We start from the raw sequence: 24,272 nt of genomic DNA on the forward strand, positions 1-24,272 counted from the left end.
CCTTATGGAAACCATGCTGACTTTGTCCAAGTACTCCATAACCTCATCCTTAACAATTGATTCCAACATCTTCCCAACCACTGAGGTCAGGTTGTCTGGTCTATAATTTCCTTTCTGCTGCCTTCCTCCTTTTTTAAAGAGTGGAGTGACATTTGCAATTTTCCAGTGCCAGAGTCCAATGATTTTTGAAAGATCATTCATAGTACCTCCACAATCTCTACTGCAACCTCTTTCAGAACCGTAGGGTGCAGTTCATCTGGTCCGGGTGACTTATGTACCCTTAGGTCTTTCAGCTTTTTAAGCACCTTCTCCCTTGTAATAGTAACAGCACTCACTTCTCTTCCCTCACACAGTTCAACATCTGGCACACTGCTAGTGTCTTCCACGGTGAAGACTGATCCAAAATACTCATTTATATCATCTGCATGTCCTTGCCCCCCATTATTATTTCTCCAGGCTCATTTTCTGGCAGTCCTATTATCCACTCTCATTTATTTTTAACATACTTGGAAGAGTTTTTACTGTCCACTTTGATATTGTTTGCAAGCTTGCTTTCATATTTCATCTTTTCCCTCCTAATGATTCTTTTAGTTGCTCTCTGTAGGGTTTTAAAAGCTTCCCAATTCTCTGTCTTACCACAAAATGTTTGCTTTTTTGCTTTTACATTAGCTTTGACTTCCCTTGTAAGCCATAGTTGTATGATTTTGCCATTTGAGTATTTTTGTTTTTGGAATGTGTTACGTACCCCGTAACTGGGTTGCCAAACCAGCAGAAATGGATCACTCAGTTGGAGTCTGGAGTACTAGAACTAAGAAAGTTTTATTAAAGAAACAAGCAACACATTAATCGAAAGGATAATAAATGCAACAGTTCAGTGATGATAAACACACATGTGCACAGAATTAAGATAACAGCATCAATCAAGCTCTATCGTTGTCTAGGGGTAAATGACCAAATTTCAAAATGACTCAAAGTTCAGTTCGCAGTAATCGTTTCCATGGCGATGGACAACGTGGGGGAAGAGAGACAGAGAGAACAGGAACAACTCATCGTTCAGAACGGCTTCACTCACAGACCAGCAAGATGGCTCACAAACAGCATTTGGGCGGGTCCTTGGTGATGTCACCTGAGGTCACCGACTGTGACCCCTCCTCCAGATGCGGTCGATCCTCTGCAGTGAACCCGGCACCCAGGCAAGGGCGGACACACACCGGGTTCCCGCTGATCGTACCTTTCCACCCTGTGCGTTGTCCGGTTCTTCTCACCACTCGTGAGAGGCGCACCGCTTCCAGGGTCTCGTTACCTCGGGTGGCGTGTGTGTCTGTCTTAGCGAACCTGTCCCTTTTTATCCCCCTGCTGGGGTATCGCCTGTCCATCACTTCAAACAGTTCAGGGCTCAAAGGGGGGAGCCGCTCCAGACAGCTCTTCCTCCCACATCCCTTCATTACACATCTCCAGACGCTGCTCCATTGTTCCTTATCTCTCCTTCCCCTGAGGGCAGGTGGCAGACCAACTGCTGATGCCACTGATGCTAGCCCAGGCCAGCAAACATCTTAATTTTATGTGTATTCTCGTAACACTTCCCCCCTTTAAGGATTTTTACCGGGAGGTAAAAATTACAAACATGACTACATTATCTGATACATACACAATATACATCTTTAACAGTTATTTAGCTAATACAGAGAATTTGAAGCTGTCAATACCTTGACAGACAGTCATCACATTTTCTGTTCCTTTTACACGTGTTATTAATAATCCCTTAGACCAGGCTCCAACTCAGCAAACTTCATAGTGGCCAAAAACACTGATGAATTGCGACCAATGTAACCTCTCATTTGGTTTTGTCCCGGACCACAACAACAAGGGTCGTCCCATTCCGACTCAATTTTCCCTCGCAAGGGCTTAGTAGGAGGGGGACGGGTATTGACCGCAGAGTTATTGCAAAACTTCCTGCAGTACCCCACCATCTCCAAAAGCCTTCTGAGGGCCCTCTTGTCTGTCGGGGTTGGGAGGTCAGCGATAGCCTGCACTGTAGCTTGCATCACTGCCAGCTGCCCCTGTGTCACCACAATTCCCAGGTAAGTGACATTCCTGTGGCCGAATTCATTTTTTCCAAGGTTCACTATCAAGCTGGCTTCAGACAGCCGTGTTAAATTGCCAATACACACCTCTGTGTTCATCAGCCCTTTAGTCACTGAATTACTCAAAAAATATGGGTGTTGTTTACTTGGCCGCCCTATTGTAACCGACATAACCCAACGTCCCAGTTCTTTGCATTTCCTCGGGACAATCAAACACATGGGTGCGAGTCGTTTAATTACTCCTTCGGGGATTAAGGGAGAGACCTTATCAGTAGACCTGGCCAAAACAATAGCCTTCTCCCATCTGACCGATCCCATCCTAATCTTTTCAAAATGGTTTTTTCCTCTTATCAAGGGGCCCCTAGCTTCATTGATTTCCACGCTAACACCGACTAGGTTTGTTAGCATATCAAAAGCCGGTGACCGTCTCAGTTCGCGTCGGTCATGATCAATAACATTTTTCCCCCTGGGCAGCCGGTAACTCTCTTTCATGATTCCACCAACTGTTTCCTCCAGCACCGCAAAATGTCCACCGGGGGGTACCTCGTGGGCCATGTTAAAAACCTCATCCCCATAACTCTTTTGCACCACCCCCCACTCCTCATCTGCGGATGCTGTACTTGATTTCCCTTTCTTCCTTAGCACTTCCTCATCCGCACAATAGCTTGTCAAGGCTGTGTCAGAGAGAGCGGTCTCGGCAAAAACCATCAGCCCCTCGTCTCGCTCCTGCGTCTGCACAAATTCTTTCCTGGCTACTGCTACGTCCGTCCCAGCTCCCTCACTACCTCTTATCTCACTACACCCTGTCTCACACAAGGTTGGCAGAAATGTTTCAGCCAAATTCACCATCGCGGGCGGGGCCTCCATGCTGGCAGGCTGACCCGTCAATCTCACGACTGGGAACACGATTCCTCCGGCGATGTCATTACCGAGCAAGACTTCCACGTCTTTCATCGGTAATTCGGACCTCACCCCAATCGTGACTCGTCCAGAGACCAGGTTGCTCTGTAAGTGTATCTGGTGCAAAGGGACTGACTCTGTCCCTTCCCCAACACCTTTGACCTCTACCTCCCCAGTCTGGGTCTCTGAGCTAAACTCTAATACACTCTTCAGTATTAGTGACTGACACGCTCCCGTGTCTCTCCAGATCCGCACTGGAACTGGTTTTAACCTCTTTTTCACTGACACCAGTCCGGCCGAGATAAACCTCTCGCGCCCTTCCTGGACTTTTTCAGACCTGTCCTTCCCTAGCGGTTCGCTTAACAGCTCAATACAGCCATTCAAAATTTCCGCTTTTCCTTTCCCCGTCTCCTTCCTTGGGGCAAAGCACCTGGACGCAAAGTGTCCGACTTTCCCACAATTATAACAGACGACCCCAGGAGACTTCCTACCAGGCTGCTCCCGGTCTACCTTATCCTTTTCACTAGTCCCCGGCTTACTTTCTGACTTTTCCGGCGGACTCTCCCCGCCGTCCTGACTACCCTTCTGGTAGCCTTTACTCGGGGCAACCTTCATTTTATGCGTCAACGCATACTCATCCGCTAACTTAGCAGTTGCGGCTAACGTGGCTGCCTCTTTCTCATCGAGGTAGGGTCTCATACCCTCAGGGACACAACCTTTAAACTGCTCAATCAGAACCAGTTGCAGCAGTCTGTCATAATCCCCCTCTACCCCTTTCGAGGCGCACCAACGCTCACAATATGTTTGCATCTCACGAGCAAACTCCAAATACGTGCGGTCCCACCGCTTCCTCGCATTCCGGAACCTCTGCCGGTATGCCTCCGGGACCAACTCATAAGTCCTGAGGATGGCCTCCTTCACCACCTCATACTTCTGGGCATCTTCCGGGGATAAAGCGGAGTAAGCTTGTTGGGCTTTCCCTTTCAGTGCACTCTGAAGTAAGACAACCCACTTATCCCTCGGCCATTCCTGACTTATAGCTACTTTTTCGGTGGAGAAAGTACCGATCCACATCGGTATCGTCAAATGGGGGAACCAGCCTAACCTCCTGGGTCGCCCGGAACCCTCCACCTTGGTTCGGCACGAGCCCCTGCTCGGCCCTTATCTTTAACTTCTCCAGCTCAAATTCCCTTTCCCTCTGTTTCTCCTCTCTCTCCAACTGTCTGTCCCTCTCTCTCTCTTCTCTCTCCAACTGTCTTTCTCTCTCTTGCCTTTCTACCTCTTTCTCTCTCTCCCGCCTTTCTAACTCTCTCTCTTTCTCCTGCCTTTCTAACTCTCTCTCTTTCTCCTGCCTTTCTAACTCTCTCTCTTTCTCCTGCCTAACTCTCTCTCTTTCTCCTGCCTTTCTAACTGCCGTACCCGGAACTCGTGCTCGAGTCTCAGTTTTTCAAGCTGTACCTGTACCGCGTCTCCAGCAGGTTTTTCAATAGACACCTCCCCCAGCTCACCTTGGGGAAACACACCTTTAGATACATAGTGCTCTACAATAGCTCTGTGTATCTCCTCTCTCCTCATTGTCGACTTCACCTTAGCAAGATTCACCCGTTTTGCCACAGCTATCAATTCCGATTTCCTGGCATCCTCTAATGCCTCCAAGGTCGGCGCCTTTATAAATTCCTCAACCTCCATTTCTGCTGTTTGTCTTTTCTTTCTTTCGGGAATTTTAACCCAATCAATTTACTCCGTCCCAAATTTAGCGTTCAAAATCGCGGACGAGAACCCCACTTATGTTACGTACCCCGTAACTGGGTTGCCAAACCAGCAGAAATGGATCACTCAGTTGGAGTCTGGAGTACTAGAACTAAGAAAGTTTTATTAAAGAAACAAGCAACACATTAATCGAAAGGATAATAAATGCAACAGTTCAGTGATGATAAACACACATGTGCACAGAATTAAGATAACAGCATCAATCAAGCTCTATCGTTGTCTAGGGGTAAATGACCAAATTTCAAAATGACTCAAAGTTCAGTTCGCAGTAATTGTTTCCATGGCGATGGACAACGTGGGGGAAGAGAGACAGAGAGAACAGGAACAACTCATCGTTCAGAACGGCTTCACTCACAGACCAGCAAGATGGCTCACAAACAGCATTTGGGCGGGTCCTTGGTGATGTCACCTGAGGTCACCGACTGTGACCCCTCCTCCAGATGCGGTCGATCCTCTGCAGTGAACCCGGCACCCAGGCAAGGGCGGACACACACCGGGTTCCCGCTGATCGTACCTTTCCACCCTGTGCGTTGTCCGGTTCTTCTCACCACTCGTGAGAGGCGCACTGCTTCCAGGGTCTCGTTACCTCGGGTGGCGTGTGTGTCTGTCTTAGCGAACCTGTCCCTTTTTATCCCCCTGCTGGGGTATCGCCTGTCCATCACTTCAAACAGTTCAGGGCTCAAAGGGGGGAGCCGCTCCAGACAGCTCTTCCTCCCACATCCCTTCATTACACATCTCCAGACGCTGCTCCATTGTTCCTTATCTCTCCTTCCCCTGAGGGCAGGTGGCAGACCAACTGCTGATGCCACTGATGCTAGCCCAGGCCAGCAAACATCTTAATTTTATGTGTATTCTCGTAACAAATGAAACTGGTGTCATTGCTGCTCTGCTGTCATCCTTGCCAGCATCTCCTTTCATTTACTTTGGCCAACTCATCCCTCCTACCACTGTAATTTCCTTAACTCTGCTGAAATACTGCTACGTCATATTTTACTTTCTCCCTATCAAGTTGAACTCAATCATATTGTGATCACTGTCTCCTAAGGGTTCTTTTACCTTAAGCTCCCTAATCACCTCTGGTTCATTACATAATACTTAATACAGTATAGCTGATCCCCGTAGTAGGCTCAACGACAAACTCCTCTAAAAAGCCAACTCATCAGCATTCAACAAGCTCTCTCTTGAGATCCGTTTCCAACTTGATATTTCCCAATTGACCTGCATGTTGAAATCTCCCATGATATCATAACATTGCCCTTTTGACATCTTTTCTGTTTCCTGTTGTAATCTGTGGTCTACATCCCAGCTTCTGTTGGGAGGCCTGTATATAATTGCCTTCAGGGTCCTTTAACCCTTGCAGTTTCTTAACTCAGCCCACAAGGGTTCAACATCTTCCGATCCTATGTCACATCTTTCTACTGATTGATGCCATTTTTTACCAGCAGAGCCACACCACCCCCTCTGCCGACCTTCCTATCCCTCTAATACAATGTGTAACCTTGGGCTTTCAGCTCCCAACTACAACCACCCTTCAGCCACAATTCAGTGATGCACAACTTCATACCTGACAATCTGTAATAGTGCAACAAGATCATCCACCTTATTTCTTGTAGATATAACACTTTGAGTGCTGCATTTGCTACCCTTTATGATTCTGTACCCCTAATGCACTGGTACTGGCCTTGTTTGCTGCAATTTTGTCCTATCATCTGCCTGCCCTTTCTGACTGTCTGACTACATGCTATCTCTGCTTTTTAATATCCATCTTATCCTGAGTCCCTTCACTCCGGTTCCCATCCGTCTGCCAAATTAGTTTAAACCCTCTCCAACAGCTCTAACAAGCCTGCCCATGAGAATATTGGTCCCCCTTGTGTTTGGGTGCAACCTGTCACTTTTGAATAGGTTATGCCTCTCCCAGAAGAGATGCCAATGATCCGAGAACCTGAAGCCTTGCCCCCTGCACCAGCTTCTCTGCCACACACGAATTTGCCAAATCATCCTGTTTCTACCCTCACTGGTGTGCGGTACAGGCAGAAATCCAGGAATTACTAGCCTGGAGGTCCTGCTTCTCAGCTCTCTGCCTACACAGATGGCACCTGAGATGGTGATTGAACTCTGGATCTGTGTGGAGGCAGCACTCTCTAGGATTAGCATTCCTCTTTGAGAATGGGATGGACCTGCTGAGAGCTTTGCTCTGTGCTCTGTTCATCTTCTTCTCTCTCTTGAAATTCTTTGGCTGTACTGATTCAGTTTCCAGGATTTGACAAGTCCTGGAACCAAGGTCCTTCAGCAGTTCGTCCACTGCCAGCTATGCGGTTTTGGTCTGATCTTGTATGAAGGTAGTGATGGTAAATAATCTTTCGGGTGCTTCAAAATATTAGTTGAATTATACAGCTACTCTCTAGATGTTGAACACCCAGTGAATGTTGGTGGGCATTTGGGAGACCAGCAGGATGGAACTGCTTACTGCCGTCAGGCTGCAGGCATCTTCTGCTGGGTGGGAACTTGAATCATGACTAAACTTCTGACTTGTGAACTCGCTGGATACTGAACAGTTCACAGGACTGGAAATCTGCCATAACCTGGGAGAACCTGTACATTAAACAGTATTTTTTCAACTTTACCTGGGCAGGGTAGAATATTCCAAAGTATTGCATGGGAACTTTATCAAATTGGCCACTTGGGGAGGTATTGAGTATATTAATCTAAATTTCAGTGGTTTTAAGGAGCATTTTGTGGAGGGGAGTAAGAGAGAGGCTGAGAGGTATAAAGGAGGGAATTCCAGAGTATGAGGCCTTTGTCCACTAAAGAGGTGATTTCGCAAGGAAAATTAGTGACTGACAAATCTTTCCTCTTTCAATAATTCGTCCTCTTATCCTTTAATACTCCGATTGCTTGTACAATTGCTTCTTTTATTTTTCAGGTTTTCTGACAATGGAATTGGCTTGTCATTTGCCAGGTAAGAGTGTTGGACTTGTAACTGCAAACACTGGAAATACACAGTGAGGGAAAAGCAGAGACCAGCATTACTACTAATGCACTGTGTTCCCGCCCAGCTGTTTATTTCTGCCAGCCCACTGAGAGCTTCACACACCTCCAACTCCTTTTGTCTGTGATGACTGCCTGCCCTCATCTCCCTTGTGCTTTTAAGTTGGCTAGTTGGGCATCACTGTTAGATGTCACCATGGATGTCTGTAACAACTATTTTGATCAGAAACTATTAAACCCACTGAAGCACTCAGTGGCTACTTTATTAGGTACACTTGTATACCTGCTCGTTAATCAGCCAATCATGTGGCAGCAACTTTGCATAAAAGCATGCAGAGATGGTCAAGAGGTTCAATTGCTGTTCAGACCAAGCATCAGAATGGGGAGACAATGTAATCTAAGTGACTTTGACCGTGGAATGATTGTAGGTGCCAGACGGGTGGTTTGAGTGTCTCTAAAACTACTGATCTTTTGGGATTTTCATGCACAGAGAATGGTGCAAAAGCAAACAAAAAAAATCCTGTGACGGGTAGTTCTGTGGGTGAAAACACATTGCTAATGTGAGAAGTCAGAGGAGAATGGCCAGACTAAGAGGAAGACGACAGTAACTCAAATAACCATGCATTTCAACAATAGTGTGCAGAGGAGCATCTCTGAATGTACAACACATTCCTTGCAGTGCATGGGCTACAGCAGCAGAGCACCACACTGGGTTCCAGTCCTGTGCTTAATAAAGTGGACACTGAGTGCATTTTGTGATGGCTCATGTTTAATCTGCAACAATGTTGAAGTTGGGATGCACCATTAAATGCGGCTTCTGATCAAGAAGTTGCAGGGGCAATGAATAATTGAGGAGTTGAGTTTTCTTTACAGTAATAGCTCTGTGGTATTGTCACTGTCAGCCATTTAGCTGTTTATCATGTTTCAAGTGTGCCCTGGTCTAATCCAGTGGAGGAATGACTTGAGATGCTGTTCCCACCTACAACAGCCATCACACTCTGGGCAGGTCACACTCACACAAAGACTTCCACTGTCTGCTGTAAGGACTGAAAGATTTACAGGGCGTGGGCTGGTTTTGTTGCCCAAAACTCCAGTAACCTGGCACCGAACTATTGGATATTCCTCCCACTAACACCCAACACACATTTATTTTGCTTTTGTTTTACATGTAACGCAGTAGTATAATAATTTTTTCAGTGACCTCTTTGAGCTTAAAGGGGTGGTGTAATAGAATCGATGAGTTTCAGTGCGTAGAACAAAACAAGCTGAAACGCACAAGCAGACTGGAGCACGACTCCAGTCACAGCCCCAGAATCAGATCAGATTTAATATCACAGGCATATGTCATGAAATCTGTTGTGTGGCTGCAGGAGTATACGGCTCATTCTCATAAATAATAAATATCTATAAATTACAATAAGAAATATATTTTTAAAAATTAAATAAATGGTGAAAAAAGAGAATAACAGAAAAAGAAAATAAAAAGTGGGGTAGTGTACATTGGTTCATCGTCCATTTAGGAAACTGATGGTAGAGGGGAAGAAGTTGTTGCTGGAACATTGAGTGTGTGTCTTCATGCTCCTGTACCACCACCTTGATAGTAGCAATGAGAAAAGGGCATGTCCTGGGTGATGGGGGTCCTTAATAATGGATGCCACCTTTTTGAGGCATCGCCTTTTGAAGGTGCCTGGGTGTCCTGGATTGGGGAGGTTGGTGCCCGTGATGGAGCTGGCTGAGCTTACAACTTTCGACAGCTTTTTCTGATACTGTGCAGTAGCCCCTCCAGGCCTGGAACCTACTCGTGTTCTTCAAACATGATATTCAAGACCCATGGATGAGCTAGATGCTGAACCAGTCTTTCTGAACGATCAAACTGTGGAGAACTTGATGTGAATGGCTGCTATCAACCATTGTAGACTGTACTGAGGAGTACTGCTAGGTAGGGGCTTCTGGATTTGGATCCAGGAACAATAAAATATCAGCAGTGTATTTCTAACCCAGATGTTGGGTAATCTGGGAGATGTCCAGTGTTATCAAGTGCCAGCTGAACTTGACCTTTTCTGGTCATGGGTTTTGTTTATGCTGGAAGACTTCGGCAAGTTGCCAGAACATCTTATGAATGGGACATGGTTGAGGGAATGCTAGTTGTGAAATTGGGGTCAGTCAAGTGAGCTGATCTATCCTGGATCACCCATTGCAGATGTTATAACTGCACTTATTCAGGTTACAGCGTGGAGAGGGGACTGTATACCAGACATCCCACCTCTCCCGGAACTTCCGGGAGTCTCCCGCATATTAATAGTGGCTCCCTGATGCCCGCAAATTATATACAATGTCCCGGAAATTGATTTTTTTTTGAGAGCGAGCGTGAGAGAACATGCGAGAAAGAGCGAGTGCAAGAGCAAGAAAGCAAGAGAGAGCGAGTGAGAGCGACTGCGAGAGAGAGAGCAAGAGCAAGGAAGCAAGAGCGAGAGATCAAGCACGAGTGAGAGCGACTGTGAGAGAGAGAGCGAGAGAGAGAGCAAGGAAGCAAGAGCGAGAGAGCGAGCGCGAGTGAGAGAGAGCGAGAAAGCAAGAGCGAGAGATCAAGCACGAGTGAGAGCGATTGCGAGAGAGAGAGAGAGAGCGAGAGAGCGAGCGCAAGTGAGAGTGACCACGAACGAGAGGGAGAGAGTGAGAGAGTTCCAAAAAAAGTCAGAGTAGCAGAGTGTTCCAAAAAAAGAAAATATGAAACGTATGTCACCCCAGACTACCTTAAAGTGTACCCCTGCCTAATAGGGGTCAAAATAATGACAGCGTTGCTCGCTGCACTGTTTGCAACAGTGACTTTTCTATTGCCCATGGTGGGTTAAGACTGTAAAAGACATGTTGAGGTGAGTTTAACAGGTGTCATTCGTTCATTAGCATAGCTAACATTATTTAAACTAGCTGGCTAGCTGCTAAGGAGCTACTCTATTGCAGACATCCCACCTCTCCCGGAAGTCTCCCGCAAATTGATGGTGCTACCTCCCTGAAATGAGTTTTTGCAGGGTGGGATGTTTGTGTATACTATGTTCTTTAGGAAGAGGTAAATGCTGTTTACCACTCTTAGTAAGTCTTCTTCCTTCTCATTGGCTTGCTTTGGTGAGCTGTGGGTGAAGTGTGTGTGTTTTGTATTAGAGGATTAAAAGTATTTTGAAGGCCCATGCTCTTGTCAGGTTACTAACAAGTAACTTTTTCTACACAGTGACGGGAGTTTCCCAAAGGATGAAGGTTCAAGACAAGTAATCTCAGAATCCTTGTTTGTTGGAGAAAGTGGGAATTATGGATCTCAAGGAGGCCAAAACAAATACTGGGGAGTCGGTGGAGTGGAGGGAAAAAATCGTACTTTGCCCAGAGACAAGTAAGGCACTGATGTTAAGTTCTGACCACTGTGGGAATATTGTGTACGTGCCACACCAGATCTAGGTGTGTTCCCCCCGGAGTGTAAAGGTTCATATAGTGATTTGATGGATTAAAGTTTCCAGGACTTTGAAAGGAATTATTAAGTGGGATGTTTCTTTCTGTTGTTGGGGAGTCTAGGTGTAGGGACTGCCTCTTTAAAATTAGACCCTTTTCGTTCAGGGATGTTTAGGAACATTATTTTGCACATGTACTATTATAAATGCTTAGGTATTTTAAATGTGAGATCAGAATTTTGCTGAACAAAGATGTAAAAGAAAAGGAAGATTTGCAATACAGGTGAAGCCACAGCTCTTTGGATTGTTTGAGAGATTGATTCAAACTCCCAACCTTCAATTCATAAGGTACAATTGATGTTGAAGAGTGGTAACCACTTGAATTTTTTTTTGAGAAGATCTTTGTCATGTTCTAGGGGCAAAATCTTCAGGATCTGTCATGAAAGGCTCAAGATAAGCCAGCCAGCCTTTCCTAACCTGGTACCTGATTTTCATGTCATGGTCCCCCATTCTCAACTGCTGATATTTAGCCTGCTATCATTTTTTCCATTTTATCCTTGATCAGACATTTCAGATAAGTGAAGTTTACTGCAGATTAAAATAAACCACACCTGCCTTGTGAAATCTAAACTCTTAATTAAATTATTCCACCTTTTATCACCTTTTTGCTTACATATCATTGTTGGGTCTTATACACAGCAAATCACTTTCTGTGTTTGTTTTCATCTCCTTCTGTAATATTTTGAAATCATACTTCATTTAACCTCTCCGTATTGCTTCAACCTTGCAAGTCTTACGATGCTACTGTTACTGCTGAAGTATTTCCAGTTGTTTTTCATTCTTGACAAGATTTAATTTACTATAGGTAATTTTGGTCTCTATACTTCTGGAAAATAAATACTCTGGGATCACTGCAGCATCAATTTACTTAGTAGATTCTTGGGATGAAGATGAAAGAGATTTGAGGGAAATTGTAAAAAATGAGGTTTCGTTGAGAGGGATTGTCTGACAAAAGATGAAAAGTTGTTTCTTCAACATGGGGAATCTAGAGGTATGGGTACATAGTATCAGGAAATGGTGTCAGCTGTTTAGGACTGAGATGAGGAGAAAGCCTTTTATTTGAAAGCTTGTGAATTCCCTGCCCAGATGTTTGAGGATATTCAGACCCTGAACAGATGTACAATGCCATGATGTACAGCATCATGGAAATTGAGCAGGAAAGTGACTTGAGACACAGGATCAGCCATGGTCTAATTGAAAGATACAGAAGATGCAATGAACAGAAAGGCCTTCTCCAAATGCTCTGTCCAATGTTTGTATTACTCTGCACTTACCATCAAATTAAGCTCACACATTTCTATAATGGTAAATATCGCCTATAGAATATATTTCCTCCTTTTTCAGAGAAATCTGACATATCCTCTTCCTATGCCTTTCAAACAGGACCTTCCCAATACGTGGATTTCAGATTTATGACGGACCAATTCACGTCACCAAGACAACCTTCCAAAACTATATGGCATCATCGGCCAGATTCACCAGTGCCATAGGATTCTTTCTGAAGAACCCTTGGCAAATGACTCCCAAGAACAGTTTCTCTTTGTTGAAATTTGACACAAATGTATGTATGTCCGGGTATTTGTGCTATTGTAATGTTAGTGCACATGGTAGAGATTTGAAATATCATTATGAATCAGATTACTGGGTCACTATAACCTTATTGTCTCTTGGTGAAAATTGATGAGGAAAAAGTGGTATAATTGAAGATTTGGCCCCGGCCCTGGTGAAATAGGGTGTGTGACTGAAAGCTTAGCCAAAGTGGGGAAGTCTATTGAGTGTCCCAAGTGCAGAATGGAAGATGACGGATAAGAGCGGAAATTCCAATGTGTAAACGCTTAACCATTGAAAGTAGTGCCTCTAAGAGTGGAAGAAAGAAAATAGGGGGATCTGAAGGAGGCTAGAAATAAGAGTCTTTGACGTTTGTAGGAACTCAATGTGCTGGTCAGTGTACACTGATTCATTTGTAAAGGTCATAAAGTCACGCAGCAGGCACTTTATCCAACTGTTTACTACCAACTTCAAAGAGCTGTAGTAAAGCTCTGATAATTTAGTATAAATTATCAAACACCCATCTTTGCTCATTTCAGTTTTAATTTTGCATCCCCGCCAAGCACCACCCCTGCTGATTCTCCTGCCTGACACCCATCCATTCTCCTGCCCATCAACCAACCACACCTGAGATAATTTACAGTAGCCGATGAACCTACCAGCCAACTCACCTGTGGCATGTGGCTGGAAATCAGAGGACCTGGAAGCCCATCATGCAGACAGACTGCAGCCTAGATGGGGATTGAACTTGGGTCACTGGAGCTGTGAGATGGTAAAAGCAAGCTTTGCCCTTCCGGCAGAACAGCATTCTCACAGCACTGCACTGGAGATCAGCCTGGGCTTTTGTGTCCAAAACTTACGGTCAGACTGTTCTCAACATGAGAGGTGAGAGTGCTATGAACTACAGCCACTGCCAGGGACTCCTCCTTGCCCTAGGAAATTGAAGAGACTATAACTGCACGTATCGGAAAAACCCTGCTTCTAAAACCTACTGTGCCATTCAGGAAGAATCCATATCCCCTGCTTCCTGACTACAGCAATCCATATACATTACATTTATTGGCCCCCCCTTTATCCAGCTTCTAACTATGCCCTCAAAGTACTCTTAAGAAAAAGAATTAGCATTTTGTAAATCCACATTGATTTTGTAATTGAAATTTATGATTTATTTCTTCCCCATAGCTATTTAGTAGAACTTTCTAAAATCATAGAAATAATTTAAATGGTTTTGGTTGAGGGTTAGGCATTAGTCAGATTACCAGAGATTTTTGTTTTTGCCAATAGGACAGGGTAGATAGAATCTTAGTTTAAAAGGTGATCCAAAATTGCTCCCATGACGACGACAACTCAGCCATTCCAAGTATTTCACTTGGATTTCTGTTCTTAAATCTCTGGAATAACTTGCTATCTGGGCACAACTGCTTCCCACTGAAGTTATTGTTGATCTGTTTACATCACTGATCTATGTTTAACTCAGGTAGCCTTGCGAGTGTTTTTTGGCAAGCCGGGCCCGTGGTTTGAGGGCTATGATCTCGACGGTGACAAGAATGCAGTATTCCATGATGTTGATGGTTCAGTGACGGGTTACAAGGACACATATGTGGGCAGGATGGACAACTTCCTGGTTCAGCACCCGGAATGCAAGAACATCACATCTTGGTTTGGATCGGTTTGCAGTGGGAAGTATGCTCAGGTACACAAACCCAAACACAGCAGAAATTTTTAAACGTCTTTGTAGTACTTCGCAGTTTTGAACAGTGTAGCCAGTTACTTGTGCAGAGCAAACCGCAAGATGTGAAAAGTCAGATAATGTGCTTTGGTTATACCGAGGGATCATGTCGGCCACAGGAGAAATCTTTCTGGTGGTGTCTGTTTCCATTGTATAAGAAGTCCTCTGTTTGCTTTTAAGAAAAAAATCTAATAAATGGAGTAGATTGATTTTTCTTTTCAAAAATATTTGTCTTGACTGTATTATTAATATAATTGAGTGTTGAAGTCTGTATTCCTAGAAAGTTAGTTATTAAAGTTTTGATTAGATCTGCTTCGCATGTATCCATTTCATTACATTTTTCAATAAGTATTACATCAATCTCTCCCGGTCTAGAAAAGCAGCTCTAAGAATTTGCCATGAAGATAATCCGACTTGGTCAATGCTTTACTGACTAACAAAAGGCATCCACATATTTTATTGGATCTAATCATCATGAATAATAACTTATTTTCATGTTGTCTTTTGCTTTATCTTTTCTCACGTTAATGTCCGCACCAGTGAAAAAGGGCAAAGTGAAGCTCCCTCCTAAATTTAGACCCAGCAGTTTTGCACAGTGACCTCAGGTATCTACATAGAAGTTTAGGAAGAAATAAGGGTGTGCCTTTTGTTTATACAGCACTTCTCGTGGTCGCAGGATGTTTTGAGGTGCTTTCTCACCAATGGTTATAATATAGGAAATGTCAGCCTAGTTTCACATGGCAATATCCTGCAAACAGTACTGAGGCAGTAGCCAGATCTATTTGTTTTTGCGAATGTAGTTGATGGCAAGAGTTGGTCAAGACACAGGAGGAGAACTCATTCCTTTTCTAATGGTAACATGGGCTCTTTCAGGTCTACCAGAATATTTCAGCATCCATTTGTCTGTGTTATACCGGGATACATCAGCCTACACCTTGTGGGTTTCATACCTCTGACATGGAGATGCCAGTGTCACCCATTAGTTTAGTCATATTTTTACTTTTTATAGCTTACCAGTACAAGGTGGCCCACCAGAATCCCTTGGATTGGATATCCTCTTGAACGAAGGGCTAATTTACCTGATACAGAAATCTTTCCTGCTGAATGTTCCTCGCCTTTCCGCAGACTGGCTCCTCCAAGGATTTACAAACTGGTTCTGTCTACTTCATTGTGTTGGCATGGTTTCAGCTGATTTGGGACTTGACACCACAACCTTTGGAGGCTTGAGTGCTGCCCTCTGTGCCACATACTCAGTGTGATGAAATCCCAATCCGTACCACGTGTGCAGATGTTCAGTACTGGAAGTCAAAGGACAAAGAGCTTAAACCACTGAAGCACCTAGTCACTGGGTTCTTCGCTTGTCAGTGAACCGTGTCTCTTGTTCCAGGTTTATATACAGACTCGTCGACCCCAGAACCTAACCATGACCATTGTAAGAGATGAATACTCCCGACACCCCATGACACTTCGTGGAATTAACCAGCGAGCGGACTTTCAGCAATACCAGCCTGTAGTGATGCTCGAGAAAGGCTACACAATCCATTGGAATGACCGGGCCCCCGAGGAAACCTTCCTCTACCTCATAAACTTTAATAAGTAAGTGCCATTTAGTTTGCTTGTCTACTCTTACTGTGTGCACTCACAAGGTCACAGTGAAACAGATGATGGTTCAGAGCAATATGAGAGGGGAGCTAATATTTAGTGTGTGATATGGTAGCATCATGTTGTTGCACACTGGGCCTGCCCTCAGTTTTATTGGCATCAATGTACAATGCATTTCGTGTACCTAATCTAAATGCAAGTCTCAAGGCAGGTTTAGTTACTTAGTCAGCATTTGCTCCTTGGGGTGAGATGTGTTTATTCTGCAACATAAAGTATATGGCATTAGGAACAGGAGTAGGCCATTTGACCTTTTAGGTCCACTCTGTCATGGCAAATCTTGACCATAAGACACAGGAGCAGAAATAGGCCACTGGGCCCATCGAGTCATGGCTGATCCATTTTCCCTCTCGGCTCCAATCTCCTGCCTTCTCCCCGTGTCCCTTCATGCCTTGACCAATCAAGAATCTGTCAACCTCTACCTTAACCATGCATAAAGACTTGGCCTCCACAGCTGGCTGTGGCAACGAATTCCACATATTCACAACTCTCTGGCTAAAGAAATTCCTCCTCATCTCCATTCTAAAAGGCCACCCGTCTTTTCTGAGGCTGTGTCCTCTCTCTCTTAGACTCTCCCACCATAGGAAACGCCCTCTGCACATCCACTATATCAGGGCCCTACACCATTTGATAGGTTTCAATGAGGTCAACCCTCATTCTTCTGAATTCCAGTGAATTCTTCCACCTCATTGCCATTTCCAAATGATAATCTCTATTTCCCTTGATTCCTTTCATGACCCTTGGTGCTAAAATGAGAGTTTAATTTTAATTAATTGATGTTCAGTGAACAGTAGCCTTTTACAACACTTCGAGCAGTATTTCAATTTAATCTTGGCCTAATCAAGAGACATTTATAATGACTAATTAGCCTACCAACCAGTATGTCTTTGGACTGTGGGAGGAAAATGGAGCACCTGGAGCAAACCCACATGGTCACGGGGAGAACGTACAAAATCCTCACAGGCTGCAACAGGAATTGAACCTGCATCGCTGGTTCTGTACAGCATTGGGCTAACGACTCTGCTACTGCGCTGCCCACGACGTTTGGAGGCGATGCCCGCTACTATCGATTTCCAGTGCTTTCAGGGGAGTAAGAGAGAATGGCTGTAAGATGGGAATTTGCAGAACAAGCAGGTTGATTGGCACTGTGCTGCTGATCTCTACACAGAAAGATGGCTCTCTTTTGGTCTCCCTGTTGTAGATTTAAAGTTGGAACTTAAACACCGTATCAGCTCCTGTGACTCAGAAAAGCAAAAATTTTGTGTTAATGCAGCATTTTGTCCTGATACATCAATTCCTTTCCTCCCACAGATGCTACCCTGCATTCTGGGTTATTTTAGGAGAGTTTGTTGCTCCAAATTCCAACATCTGTAGTCCCTTGGGTCTGTATTTGCATAGAAATTTGGTAGGAGTAAAAGCAGAGACCATTTTTTTAAACAGGGAGCAAATTCAGATGTCAGAGGTGCAGAGGGACTTGGGAATCCTCATACAGAATTCCCTGAAGGTTAACTTGCAGGTTGAGTTGATGGTAAGGAGGACAAATGCAATGTTAGCATTCATTTTGAGAGGACTAGAATATTAAAAACAAGGATGTAATGCTTTGGGTTTACAAGGCATTGGTCAGACTGAACTTGGAGTATTCTGAGCAGTTTTAGACAATAGACCATAGGCAATAGGTGCAGGAGTAGGCCATTCAGCCCTTCGAGCCAGTACCGCCATTCACTGTGATCATGGCTGATCATCCACAATCAGTACCCTTTTCCTGCCTTCTCCCCATATCCCTTGACTCTGCTATCTTTAAGAGCTCTATCTAACTCTTTCTTGAAAGAATCTAGAGACTTGGCCTCCACAGCCTTCTGAGACAGCATTCCACAGATCCACAAACCTCTGTGTGAAAAAGTTTTTCCTCAACTCCGTTCTAAATGGTCTACCCCTTATTCTTAAACTATGGCCTCTGGTTCTGGACTCCTCCAACATCGGGAACATGTTTCCTGCCTCTAGTGTGTCCAATCCCTTAATAATCTTGTATGTTTCAATCAAATCCCCTCTCATCCTTCTAAATTCCAGTGTATACAAGCCCAGTCGCTCCAATGTTTCAACATATGACATTCTCGTCATCCCGGGAATTAACCCAGTGAACCTACACTGCACTCCCTCAATAGCAAGAATGTCTTTTTCACACAGAGAGTGGTGAATCTGTGGAATTCTCTGCCATAGGAAACAGTTGAGGCCAGTTCATTGGCTATATTTAAGAGGGAGTTAGATATGGCCCTTGTGGCTAAAGGGATCAGGGGTATGGAGGGAAGGCTGGTACAGGGTTCTGAGTTGGATGATCAGCCATGATCATACTGAATGGCGGTGCAGGCTCGAAGGGCCGAATGGCCTGTTCCTGCACCTATTTTCTATGTTTCTATGTGCTTCCTCAAATTTGGAGACCAAAACTGCACACAATACTCCAGGTGTGGTCTCACCAGGGCCCTGTACCACTGCAGAAGGACCTCTTTGCTCCTATACTCAACTCCCCTTGTTATGAAGGCCAACATGCCATTAGCTTTCTTCACTGCCTGCTGTACCTGTATGCTTACTTTCAGTGACTGATGAACAAGGACACCCAGATCTCATTGTACTTCCCCTTTTCCTAACTTGACACCAGTCAGATAGTAATCTGCCTTCCTGTTCTTGCCACCAAAGTGAAAGGATGTGCTGGCATTGCAGAGGGTTCAGAGGGGGTTCATGAGAATGATCCTGGGAATGAAAGGGATAACATATGAGGAGCATTTGATGGCTCTGGGTCTGTACTTATTAGAACAATTTGGGGGTGGGAATCTTAATGAAATCCGTCGAATATTGAAAAGCCTAGATAGAGTAAATGTGGAGAGGATGTTTCCTGCAGCAAGAGCCTCAGTGTACAAGGGTGTCCCTTGGAACAGAGATGAGGAGGAATTTCTCTAGCCAGAGTGTGGTGAATCTGTGGAATCCATTGTGGTGGACAGCTATGGAGGGCAAGTCATTGGGAATATTTAAAGTGGAGGTTGATAGTTCTTGATTAGCAAGGGTATCAACAGGGGCTAGGCAGGAGAATGGGAGTGAGGGGATAACAAATCATCCATAATGGAATGGCAGAGCAGACTCAAAGAGCTGAACGGCCTAATTCTGCTCCTATGTCTTATGGCCTTATGGTGTCTTCCTAAAATTATATTTGTGTCTTTTAAACAGTTGACAGCAATTTATGCTCCTTCTGCATCTCAATCCCCAATCTTTAAATCTCATTGGTTAAGGAGGGAGACCTGGTTTCTTGGATCATAGTTGTACAATTGCTTCTTTTGTGTTTTTATCAACTTCCTACATTTTCTTTAATTTGCACAACAGTGAAACTGTTTTGGGGTGAATGACGTTGGGTGAAACTGCTCACCATGAGATCATCCACTCCAAGACGTAATCCATCTGTACCAAGCACTCTGTGATCAGCCACTAATGCTGAATCCCAGCTCCTTGACCACTGTTCAGCATAATTACCCAGAGCTTCAGATTGGGGAACTTTGCCTAGTTTCACAGTATTATTTGTTTACAGAGTTCGCTGGGTTATGGAAAATCTGATGTACACAAACCAAACTTTACCCAAATTCCCCCACAGACTTTTGAAGCATTATTACAGAGAGTTGTAATAATGACAAAATGTTTTCTGTACTAGTGAATGACTGGATACCATATACATTCCATTACAGACAATCCCCCAGGTCATGGCAGTTTAGCTTTGGAACACTCAAATCACTACCCAAAAAAAATTGAAATTTAAATGGAAAAAGTAAATAAATGACACACAATTTATTTTATAACCTGTTTCTTGATGCAAGTGCAGACAACGTTGCTTTGTGTTATGGAAAATCATGATGGGGAGGGTTTATTTATTGAGATACAGTGCAGAATAGAAGCTTCTGGCCGTTCGAGCTGCACCACCCATCAATCCCTTGATTTAATCCCAGGCTAATTACAGGACAATTTACAATGACCGATTAGCCTACCAACTGGTAGGTCTTTGAACTGTGTGAGGAAACCAGAGCACCCGGAGGAAACCCACACAGTCACAGGGAGAATATACACACATCTTGCAAACAGCGGGAATTGAACCTGGACTACTGGCGCTGTAAAGCATTGTGCTAAGCACTACGCTCTCCTGCCATTCCGGGAATGCAGACCTGGTGTTGCAAGGAGCACCTGTAGTTTAGTTATGTGTAGTGTTAGTAGAGTGAATATCCAATGAAAGAATTATAGCCAGTGTTTATAGAGTGATAAGATATAGGAAGCTCCAATAAACAGACGTGTCTGACTTGAGGGGATAACAGATTGTAACAGTGGCAGTGCCAGAGATTTTTTTTTGCTGGTGCTACAGTGGGGTTGAATTATTCTATGATGGTGCTGAGGGATGCACTGTATGGTAATATGTATTCGCAAGGCCAGATGTGTGATGTTCAAAAGTCAGTTTCAAGCATCATGTGCCTAATATAAATGCCTCTGTTGATTCGCAAGCAACAGCAATTGATAGATCTAATATACAAGTGAACTGTGACAGTGTCAACAGCATCGGAGACAACCCGGGCTACACAGAGCATAAATAAACAAACCAACAGAGCATCCGACCCCCAGCGCACAACGTGAATCGCACACCAATCCCGCAATCAGCGTCAAATGCGTGCTTTTTCAACTGAAAACCACAACACTAACCCACAATGTCCACTGCTATTCTCATTACATAGACAGATAATGCCAAAAGATACACCATTATTAAAGTCAAATAAGGCAAACAACAGATGCAAGGCTTTACCAGGAGTTGGACAAATTGTACTCTGACCATGCAATACCTCAATTAATTTAGCTATTGAATTTAAAACAAAAATCAACAGAATCACCACTTGGAAGTCTAAGCAAAACCAGTAGGCTTAATAGCAGTAAATGTAATAGTTTGGGATTTGCAGGAATCATAAGGACTATGGGGTATCCACCACAAAATAATAATAATAATCAGCATTAGTCTTGGCCCAAATTTAAAAAAAATCAACTGCACTCACCATTGATGTTTTCAGAGAAGCACAATCCGTCTGTTGTTGTGATTAGTGGTGAAAGCATCAATGATTTTCTGGATGTCAAGTGCTTTGGTCCTCCGGCTGTTTATGGCCAACAGGGCCAAGTTGCTGTTCCGAGCATCGCCGCTGCTATTCCTTGGGTAGTTTTTGAGGTGTCTGAGGCAAAAGAAACTCCGTTTGCATGAGGCAGATGTCACAGGTAGAGTCAGTGATATGCAGATTGGATTGTATAAATCTATAAGTACATCGTGGTAGGGTCTCATTAGAACTGGAAATTCCACTGTGTCATTCACTGTCTGTCGTTGCTTTTGTTTTGTTTCCAGCAGACGCCGAACCTGATGTAGCTCTGCAGTCAGGTTCACTTCAGTCACTCCATAGTATTGGGCCATTGGCCAAAGACAGTTCTTGTCCAGGAAGAACTTGTGTTTGGGACTCGATGCTGAGACTCCAGTCAGAACACCTCCAGTCTCAAATGAGAACCGTCTTTTCATTTCAGTCAGAAGTCTGTCTATAACTGGATAGAAACAGTGATTGAGAAGGTCATCAGAGGATGTGTCAGGTGTGCGTTCAGTTTGGGCCTCAACAACCAAATCATGTAGGTGGCGGGGTGGCTGGGCCTGTCTCCTTTCATGTGGTCTGCTCTGTATACTGGCCTTGACGCACAGATCCCTAGCTCTTGCATGAATTTCACGCCATGATACCCCTCCCCGTTTTACTGAGAGTGCATCGATAACAGACTGGCCAAGTCCACAGCGGATGAAAGCTCCAAACTGGGAGATTGTAGCTGGTCTGACATGAACTTGGTGACTTGGAATAAATCCTCAAACAGAGTGAGGAGTAAAGCAAACTGCTCGTCAGTCAGTCCATTTACAGCTCTGGCCTCCGTTTTCCTCCGTGCATTTGGTTGACCCATAATATCCTGTAGTGTAGCTAGAATGACGGGAGTGATTTCCTTATAGCCCACAAAGCTGTATAATGCCATGCCCAGCGTGTATCTGACAGTTTCTTCAACTCCACAGGCTGTGCAGTTGATTCCAGTTCTCTCTGTTTCTTCATGAAAAAATCGTGGGCAACAGAGTTTGAAAAGAAGTTGTAAAGCAGTTGCACAGTTTCAAAAAACTCACCCGCTTGTGGTACACTGCTCACAACATCCACTAAAACAAGGTTAAGTCTGTGAGCATGGCAGTGTATATATAATGCCTGCGGGATCTCTTTCCTGAACCTCTCATGTACCCCGTTATTGTACCCGGACATCACTGCCGCCCCGTCATAACACTGACCTATACACGTGTTCTTATCAATAACACACTGGGCGAGTATCTGTTCAATGCTTTTAAGAAGCAGCTCTGTGTCCAACCCTTCTGCTGGAGTGAAGTGCAAGAATTCTTCAAGCACTGTTTCATTATTTAAATAACATACCACCACTGATATTTGCTCCTTTTTACTCAAGTCTTTACTTTCATCCACCATGATGGCAAAATATCCAGCCTCCTTGATTTCTGCACTTTCTTGACGTCCGACCATATCTGCCATAATACCCATAATTTCATTTTGGATATCATGATGGGTGTTTTTTGCATTTCCAGGATTATCCTCTTTTATTTTTTTTTAGGTACAGTCTTATCAAACTTCCCAATTACACTGAGCAACTCAACAAAGTTTCTCCTATTGCCAGATCCATCATCCTCCCGGTGTCCTCGCTGGGCAATGCCTTGGCACGCAGTATAGCGTAGAGACTCAGCTACTGCTCTCATACACTCACTATTTTCTTGGACAATCTTTGCATGTACTTTATCAAGCATATTTCCGGATCTTGAACCGTCTTGTCTTCTCAATCTGAATTCAGCCCCACTGTCCTCATCCCCACTTCTTTCTGCATGTCACTTTCAATTAAGACAGGCTCATTCCTCTGGATGAGGTCGTTTTCTGACTAAAAATCGATCCATTTTTCACGCCGGCCAAAATAATGCACGTGCCAGGCCCACGCTTGCTTGTAAAAGCACGATGTGTGTGGCATCCGTTAGTCTCACAAGACCATGGATCTGCGCCTGGATGTATACTATCAATCTCTCATGTGAGTGAGAGTGAGTGACATCACCACCTTAAGTGATCATAGTTCAGCTTAACTGATCTGAGGACGGCAAGAGCAGGACATTGACAACGAACGAATAAGCAGAAGTGTAGAGTGGATGTGACCTTAGACTAGCACAGAGACAGAGCTTGTAACTTTATTGCTGCGTGGGTGCTATGGTAATTGGGGGTGCTGTTTCACTAGATCAGCTGGAGAAACAAGCTGTATTCAAAACTATACAGAGAAAGCAAAGCAGCTGCAATTAGTATGTCAATTTTCAGTTAATTTCTTGGTGGTGCTTTGGTGGTGCTATTGTAATTTCTGCTGGTGCTACAGCACCAGCTAGCACCACCTCAGCGCTGCCCTTGGCTTGTAAACATTTTCCAGGAACAGGACCTTCCCTAAAGTGGGAGAAAGTCTACAATTTCCTGCTCTTTCTGAAAGCAGCTATTTTAACATTGGATTGTCAAACATTGTCTTTGTACAGTGAGGTGTTTAAAAAGTGTTTTCCCCACAGGCCTTCTGTCAAACAGTGCTTTTGGCTGACCTCACTGTTCGTATTCTTGCCCACAGGGGGGACTGGATTCGAGTGGGTCTCTGCTACCCAAAAGAATCTACCTTCCAGGTCATGGCTGACATCTACCAAAGGCAAAACTCAACAGCCCACAGTGTGGAGGATTTCCAAGAGGTTGCTTCTCTCGTACAACTGCAGAATAAACCGGAGGAGAGAAAATACTACTTTGACAATAGTACTGGGTATGTTACTCTTTCCTTTTGAGTATCCCCTGTAAAGTAACATTGACAATTGATCAGTTTTTCTCACTTGCTTTTCTTTGACTGCCTAACTCTATTTTCTTCAGCTTTACTGCCTGTGATATGAAGACACTGTGCATCCTTGTTCACCATCGAAGTGACAAAGATCAAGGTGCTGAGATACCCCTAGAG

At 44.2% G+C, this 24,272-nt stretch overlaps 1 protein-coding gene across 1 annotated transcript in view; it reads left to right on the forward strand.

Moving 5' to 3' along the window:
- Positions 1 to 24,272, forward strand: part of cemip2 (cell migration inducing hyaluronidase 2) — a 114,983-nt gene that overhangs the window by 66,553 nt on the left and 24,158 nt on the right. The window contains exons 14-19 of the mRNA XM_063049026.1: positions 7,678 to 7,713; positions 10,969 to 11,124; positions 12,623 to 12,800; positions 14,265 to 14,480; positions 15,904 to 16,112; positions 23,901 to 24,083. Of these exons, the coding sequence (XP_062905096.1) occupies positions 7,678 to 7,713; positions 10,969 to 11,124; positions 12,623 to 12,800; positions 14,265 to 14,480; positions 15,904 to 16,112; positions 23,901 to 24,083 (978 nt within the window). The remainder of the gene's footprint in view (positions 1 to 7,677; positions 7,714 to 10,968; positions 11,125 to 12,622; positions 12,801 to 14,264; positions 14,481 to 15,903; positions 16,113 to 23,900; positions 24,084 to 24,272) is intronic.

This window comes from Mobula hypostoma, chromosome 5, assembly GCF_963921235.1.
Source record: "Mobula hypostoma chromosome 5, sMobHyp1.1, whole genome shotgun sequence".
In the NCBI taxonomy this organism is placed as follows: Eukaryota; Metazoa; Chordata; class Chondrichthyes; order Myliobatiformes; family Myliobatidae; genus Mobula; species Mobula hypostoma.